The sequence below is a fragment of the Boleophthalmus pectinirostris genome, unplaced genomic scaffold (genome assembly GCF_026225935.1).
Source record: "Boleophthalmus pectinirostris isolate CB_2022bp ecotype Guang Dong unplaced genomic scaffold, ASM2622593v1 HiC_scaffold_11, whole genome shotgun sequence".
Taxonomy (NCBI): domain Eukaryota; kingdom Metazoa; phylum Chordata; class Actinopteri; order Gobiiformes; family Gobiidae; genus Boleophthalmus; species Boleophthalmus pectinirostris.
The window spans coordinates 7,607,835-7,616,215 of NW_026570994.1; the positions used below are offsets into that span (position 1 = coordinate 7,607,835).

The following is an 8,381-nucleotide window of genomic DNA, read 5'->3' on the forward strand; positions in this document are numbered from 1 at the left end:
AAATACATTTAAAAATCTATAAAAAAACCCATAAAAGGACAACACAACTCACGCGGTGTTAAAAGCCAGAGAATAAAAGTGGGTCTTCAGACGAGACTTAAAACTCTCCACTGTGGGGGCTGTTCTAGGACTTAGGGCCACCACATGTTGTCTGTGCTGAAATGAATCATGGGATATGTAGTTCCCAATGTTTATTAGCTATTTGTACCATAAAATAATGCATTTAATCAAGAAATTTTGTAATTCCATATATTGTGACAGCCCACAGTATTATTGTGAGACTTTTGACGATATGATATCACGATATTTTGGTTATTGTTACAGAAAGTTTAATGCCAGACTGTGGAACATTCTCCCACCAATGCAGAGAAAAAGTTTACATATTGAAGCTTTAAAGTGACCAGAACGTTTGAACTTGTTTTTGTCAAGCTGTATTTAATATAAAGAGCCTTTTGCATGACTTCATAGAAACCAAAACAGACAAACCGGTTGACCTTGTGACCCCGATAGATTCCTATTTACTGTAAACCAAGGACTCAAGTCACAAGGCAGAGCAAAAATAAAAATCAACACAGTTTGGAGATTGAGTTACAGCAGCGAAATACGACACACAATACCCAGTGCCTCCTCTTTAGTAAAGGCTAAAACTACTAATATACTGTCTGAAATCTCGAAGACCAGACACCAGAAGGGGGCGCAAGGACTCCATCGGCCTATGCACTGAGAAGGGAAGGAATCTAAACTAAACTAAACTAAAAACTGCTTGCGTTAAAGTTGATTTGCTGCTAAGATTTAATATTTTTTGGTGAAAGATATGGACTTTATCTTACATGAAATACTCCAGTGGTTGTGTGCTTGGGCAAGACACTTTAGCCATATTGCCTAGTATGAATGTGGTGACTTTAGAGAGTAAAAGTGGAAAAAGTTCTACATAAGCCTAATGAAGTATTTTTATTAAAAGCAATCGCAATGTTTGTCTGAAAACCTTCTCCACACTACTCGCAAAATTGTTCAGCCCTACTTCACAATATGGAATCTTTTCTGAGAACGAGAAGAAAAACAACAGAAGCTTGACGAACTGCCGGTCCCGTACGTTTTAATCATGGATCAAAGCGAGGGAGCAGCCAGGCAGTCTAGACCCCAGCACCGGAGCCCCACTCCCCCTGAAGAGCTCCACGCTATCTGCCCCCAAATCACCAACATGCCCTGCCTTTGTTCCTCTATGAGTACTTCTGATTTGAGTCAACCACACAAAGCCCATCGCTAATAATAGTGCGACTGACGAACAGAGGTAAAAGGTGCAGTTATTTAGCCAGTAGAATATCAACACGTATTATAAGAGCTATTTCAGTCTTCTCTTGAATGTTCTTGATTTTTGTTCATGGATTTGAGCAAAACTTTTCTTGCCCAAATACAAATATATTGTACAAGCAGCTCTTGAGGTCAAAGTAAGTCAGCTGAGTTCTGTCTGCATCGAATTATTAAGTGTTTTAATGTGTCAGAGAATCAGGAAGAGCACAGTTAGTATCCTATTTGTGAGCTTTATCGTGTCAGCAAAATTCCGCTCTGGTTTAAGTTGTGAAACGCACTTGTGAACTCATCGGGGTGAATAATTAGAATGCTTGGAATAACTTTGGAGCACTGCCAGCCATTTAAAATGTAATAGTTCTGTTTTTAAGACAATAAAAATCACCTTTAAGCACATTTAATTACAAAAACATTTCTAACTTTCTTGAAAACATAAAATGTGCCGTCATTTTCTATGTAATCATTTGGGACATGCTGGTGTATTGAGTCCAGGGGCTGGTAGCTGGGGCCCCTCACACAGCACGGGGCCCTCTACCATTTCAGCGAAGCCCTGTGAAACCTAATCAGGTTTTTTATTCTCTCCTTTTTTCTCCAAATCTTGAGACACACGGATGTAACATAACACTGGTGTGCAGCAGGATCAATATGTGTCAAAGTGGCACAGGAGCAGTTCAGAGGCAAAGACCTGGTCCAGATCCGGTCCAGAGTAGAGTTGTGAAAACTATCAAAAATATCAGATACTCAATACTAAAAAAAACTGGCATCTCCTGAAAAAACTTTTAAAATGATCTTAAACTTTTTCAGAACTGGCAAAAAAGACCACATGGTAACTTGGACTGGGTATCATTAAGAAGTTGCCGATATGATACATACCTCGATACATAGGCCACGATATGATACATATCTCGATACAGTGAACTTCTTATTCGATACGATATATTTTAATTCGATTTGGTTCAATAAAAAATATTGACTAAATCATGGCTGTGATACTAAAAGTTAAACTTTTAACTTTGTTAAACCACTTCTTGTGCAAAATTCATATGAAATGCAAAGATTTTAATCCTCAAAACAGTGAAAATGTCAAATGAGTTGCAAAAAAGAGTTTTCTTCCACTGAACAAACAACAAGACTGTAGCTGTAACAAGATTATTCAGTAAAACATACCAAAAATATTCTTAGCGATATATCAATACAGCAGCCCAGTGTCAATACGGTATCATCACATTAAACGATACGATATATCGATATGTCAATATTTTTGCACATCCCTAATGGTAACATTGAGAAAGTACCATTAACTTGAAAATTTGTCTATTACTAAAAATGCATTTATTTCCATTACCATGTTTTACTGAAATTCACATCTAGCCTGTTCCTTAGTATTGAAATTAACTTTGAAATTTTTGTATTTTACTAAATTTCAATCTCTAATCTGACACTAAAGAACAGACTTGATTCTTAATACCAGTTTCGATACCACGAAGATATAATCCCTCTGTCGTCCAGGTGGGTTCCATAGTGGTCCATGGGCATATATACTAGTCTATGGGGTCTTACACTTATTCTAAAAATACTCATTACTCACCACTTCTACTACTCTTTTCCCGGAAAGGTTCATTTCTGTCCTGGAATGTGACTTTTAGTATCAATACCTGCTCAAATGATCTAGTTTTGATACAGGTTTCAGTATGAATCAGTATCTGATTTTAGATTGTTTTGACAACCCTACTCCAGACCTAGTTCAGAACTAGTCCAAAACTAATCCAAAACTAGTCCAAAAAACAGGGTCCTACTTGCAACAGCATGAGAGCGAGAAGAACGATGATCTCAGCTCCACATCTGCTGCACGTTATCAGCCAAAAAGAAAAAAAAAAACAAAAACGAATTACCGTCCATATTGATGCAACAAGGGAAATCTCTAATTAGGTCAAAAGGAATATTTATACAACACAGCAAAATAAATAAAATGTTTAAAAATGTGCTCACTGTGTCAACAATCCTGATTTTTTTCCTCACAGCAAAACTAATACAAACATTTCCCATGAGGCAACGCAAGTCATGACGCCAACAGTGTAACCCTTTGTTAAACCAAACACCAAATAAAGAACATGCAGAATTACATATGGGCCAATGAACTGTGCTTATTGGCGATAACTGTATGTAATGTGAAAGCAGACTGCTGACCGGATCTGGTCGTGACCTTAGCAATGACCTTTGAACCATTTTATAATATGTTATGGTAAATTGAACTTTTAACTTTGCATGAAGATGTATTGCGCTTGTGTCTGCAATATAGTTACGATCTATTACACCCGTGGATTATTAGGTTATAATTTGGACTTTTTAAATCGCAATATTCACCTAAAGCAACTTAATAAAAGAAGTCTGTAGATGTCCATGCCCAACAGGGCTGAGTATCATTAAGAAGTTGCTGATACGATACATACCTCGATACAGTGCAGTTTCAGTTTGATACGATATATTTCTAATTGATTCTATACGGTTGAATAAAAATTATAGCTAAATCATGGCTGTGAAACTAAAAGTCTTTGTTAAACCACTTCTTGTGCAAAGTGAAAATGAAAAACGCCCATTTAAATCATGAAAACAGTGAATTTCTCCAATGTGTTGCATAAATGATTTTCCTTCCTCTAAACAAGCAACAAAACTGTAGCGCTGTAACAAAACTATTTAGTCAAAATACCAAAAAATACTCCCCAGTGGAGATGTAACGATATCCAAATCTCTCGGTACGATATCATAGCATCTCACGGTATGAAATTTGTTGCTATATTTTAGAGAGGCTACAATAATTGTAGATAGGACATGTTTCTGCTTTTTTTTCCTGAATTATTTCCGTCAAAATCCCAAGAATAAGTAAAAACCATATTTCTTCATGTTGTTTGCACTGACTCATGGGATATGTAGTTCCCTATGTTCATAAGCTGTTGTTACTATAAAACCATGCATTTAAGCAAAGGAACTTGTAATTCGATATACTGTGACAGTCCACAAGACTTTTGACAATATGATATCATGATATTTCAATTATCGTTACATCCCTACTCCCCACAATATCGATACTGTATCATCACATTAAACAATCGCTATTTCTATATTTTTGCACACCCCAAGTGCCTAATGGGAGTTGACGCCGCTGTAAACGTCATCACAACAAAGAGCCACAAAGTTGCAGGCACCTCCGATGGATAGCTGCAAATTTATTTTTCATTTGTACCAAAATGACTGCACGACGCTGCTGAATCCTACGAGTATCATCAGAAGAGAAAGTAAAATTGGAGAACGAAGAAGAGCAGAGAACAGAGCAGTGGGCATATGCTGCTGGTTAAAACGGGGGTTGATTGGCAAAATGTCACTGCTCAAACATGCACAAAAATACAATTTAGTGTGAGAAAATGCTGAAGGGAAATAACAGTAACATGGTTCAAAGCTTTAAAAAAAATAAAACCAAATTTCCATGCAGCCCACAAACCATTCACTGACATACATACTGCTCTACTTTGGAAGTTTACTCATTCTAAGAAACGCAACGCTTTTACTGACATTTTTGGTTCTGTTATCCATTTTTTTTAATCTTTGGGGATCTCATGGGTAATGTTGACCATAAAAATTTAGTATTCCAAAGAAGAGCGTCATTTTTTGCGTGATTAAATCGCGAAGAAAAAAAAATCTGGGCCATTCTCAGGAAATTCCTCATTATTCTTTCAACAGATGGACCTGATAGAGAAGACCATGAGCAAATCAAATCAATAGAAACCGACAAAACGAGGAAGTCACACGTTTTAATCAAAGTTCAGGGGGGTGTAGCCCATATTTAGAGGCTGCAGATAACATTTTGTCCTGCAACAGAGATCTTTTGCATTAAGTGAATTTTCAACCTAAAATCTGATAGAAATAATTAACAGTTGGGCCTAATTACGTAATGTAATTATGTAATCATTTATCTCTGTGATCCGTGCTGTTTTGTTGTTATAGTAGTAGTCGTCCAGTCAGCCAGCCCACTACCACCACTACAACAACTACTACTACTACTACCACCACTACATCTACAACTACAATGAAGATCTTTGCCTCTTCCCTTTCCATTTCCCTGCAGATTTCTCCAGAAAAGTATGTTATGAGTGGCAATAGTGAAACCAGGTGACGCCTACCCAACTTTCCTTGACCTTCAAAGACGATAACATCACTGTGGCTATTGCATTTTACCAGAGACTTACATAAGACCCAGAGCAGCCTGCCACTAGGAGGGACAGGCAGGCTCCGCTCACTCACTAACTCAATTGCGGCTAAAATCTCATTTGTACCGATAGTCTGTGAAGGGGCCCCCAGACTGACCCCTCACTACAGTGTAAAATGTAAAATACCAAGGTCCATCTGATACGCACGCCTTTTAGTGCCAGTCCCGATTTAGGTCTTGTCCAGGCTCCTTTAGTCTTGGTTTTGTCTTGGGTTAGACCTGGTTTAGCCCTGATATGGTGCAACATTTTAGATTCCAAAAGATTGAAACCTGATTTAACCACGGTTTCAGAGCCATGTTTTGTTCCTGGCACAGTCAGAATTCACTCTGTGTTTAGTTATGGTTTAGTCTTCATCCAAACAAAAGCAGATTCAGGCCTGATTTAGACCAAATTACATTTATCAGTCCCACATTAGTTCTATTTTTAAGCAATACAATTTGCCATAGTTTAGTTTTTGCTTATCCCTGGTGTAGACCTGTTTGTACTGATTCAGTTTGTTCCTGGTTTAGTCTTGGTTTAGTCCTGGTTCAGGCTTGATATGGTTAAAGTTAAAGACTCTGTTTAGTCTTGATTTAGTCTTGATTTAGTCTTGATTTAGTCTTGATTTAGTCTTGATTTAGTCTTGATTTAGTCCTGGTTCTGACATGCGATAGTTCTGGTCAAGTACTGATTTAGACTTGTCATAGACCTGGTTTAGTAAAGATTTAACCCAGGTTAGGCTTGGAACTGGTTTAGTCCTGGTTCTGACATGGGACAGTTCAGGTCAAGTACTGGTTCAGACTTGTCATAGACCCGGTTTAGTCCAGATTTAGTCCAGGTTAGTCTCGGAACTGGTTTAGTCCTGCTTCATTTCAATCTTGGTTTGGGCTAACACTGGTTTAAACCCGGTTCAGACTTGCTTTAGTTTAGGTTCAATCCAGGTTCATGCATGCTGCTACTATAGACTTTATTTAGCCCAGTCCATACCCTGCTTTAGTTTATCTCTGCAGCTCATATCACATGCAGCGGGCACTCGTACGTAGCCTACATCCGTGCGCGCATGACGCAAACATGGCACGGACGCGCAGGAAAATGGAAGTCGGGGATTTGTGCCCTTCTCATCGGATTGCACTGCAGCACGATCTGAGCACACATCCCCCCCCACACACACCCCAAAACACTCTCAAACACGCACACACACCCACCTGATGAACACGAGATGAGGAACACGGCTATGGCCAGTTTGGTAGCGTTTCCCATTTTCCATCCGAATATATCCGCTGTCAACAAAGTGAAAAATAAACACCTTGCCAATTCTACCGTCTTGAGAGTTCAGTTAATGCTCGTTTTGGTGCTTATGGGCAGTGTCTGTTTAAAAGTGACATTTTAAAAAGAGAAAATACAGTATAAATCCAAAATATTCCAGATAGTTTGCGGAGCTGGAGAGCGAGGTAGGACGAGGCCTCAGAGGGGAGCGGGATGGTTGGTATGCCCAGGTTTACGCACTGGCGCTGGGAGAAGACAGCGACTTGTTGGCATTCGAGCCGGAGCAGTCTACTATTAGTCCGATCTGAGGCATTGTCACCGCTTTTACGTGTGCCTCCCGTGCGCGTAACCGTTCAGAGGCCAGAGGAAACAGGAGCCGCCGTGCCACAGCCGAGCCACAGCCGAGCAGAGCTAACATCCATCGGCCTGGAAGCTTAGATCACTCCGCTGTCCGATCACACCTCGCCTCCCAACAGCTCCGTCGCATAGCTCGTTCACAACACGACAGAAAGCGAAATGGTGTTCATCAACATTCACTGGAGACGTTACATTAGGTCGAAGTTGCGTTTTATCCCACGTACAGCGCGCTGGATCGACGCGGTGCTGCTCGGCCACAACCTGCTCCGTTCGTCCCAGAAGGAAACGCACGGCGCGCAGCTCTGGCGCCTGTCAGCCTGTTCCAAAGTCACGCAAACACCGTCCCGTGGGTCCGAACGGCATAGGCGCAGAAGCACTAACGATATGGCGTGACACATCCACCGCTAATGTCACGCGTTAATCCACGTAGCACGAGCAGCGATCGAGTTCAGGTCGAGCAGCTTTTCCCAAGTCCGTCTTCTTCTCCTCGTCTTCTCGGCTCGGGACGATTTCAAGATGGCGTTTGTGGGAGGCGTCAAGCCGGCAGCATTCACGGGAGTTTCCGGAGACGCACAAAAGACATGGTTTGTTTAGTCATATGTGTACTTCTTATCTTTTTTATCAATCATATGTTTCTGGTAGAGCTGCAATATTCTGCTGTTGTGTGCGTGGGCGTGACACTTCAGTGATATATTGCCTACAGGTAGGTCTGTATTAATAACAAGTCTTGAAGAGTATTTCTACAGGAAAATATTGCGATAAATGATAATACTGAAACTGCTTTATTCCACTAACACAAAGTAGGATAAGTAATGGTAAAGTAAACCAGAGTAAACTAAGTAAACCAGTTTTTAAATATAAGCTACAGTATCATAAAAAAAAGATCTGCAGCAAATCTCATCATAGTACAGAAAATACTATACTAAAGTACTAAAATCTCACCATTATTGCAAATAAATTGTACACACGATAAATTTTGAGTGCCAAAAATTATTGTTCCAGCTTTCATACACTGAACGATGAGTCAATATTGTAATTTTTGTTTCAGACTTGCCTATATTTAATGGGAATATCTTCTTTTCCAGCAACGCATGACCAACAGTACACACAATATAACATAGGATTGTATAACAGGTTATGAATAAGTTGTTTTTAAAGGTGCACTGTGTAACTTTTCTTCACCTTCTTGTCTCCATGGAGAGGTTATTG

General features: G+C 39.7%; 1 protein-coding gene across 1 annotated transcript in view; it reads right to left on the bottom strand.

The window, feature by feature from the left end:
* Positions 1-7,694, bottom strand: part of acvr2ab (activin A receptor type 2Ab) — a 46,710-nt gene extending 39,016 nt beyond the window's left edge. The window contains 1 exon segment of the mRNA XM_020917066.2: positions 6,755-7,694. Coding sequence (XP_020772725.2) covers positions 6,755-6,809 — 55 coding nt within the window. The 5' untranslated portion in view covers positions 6,810-7,694.
* Positions 7,695-8,381: the final 687 nt, after the last annotated feature.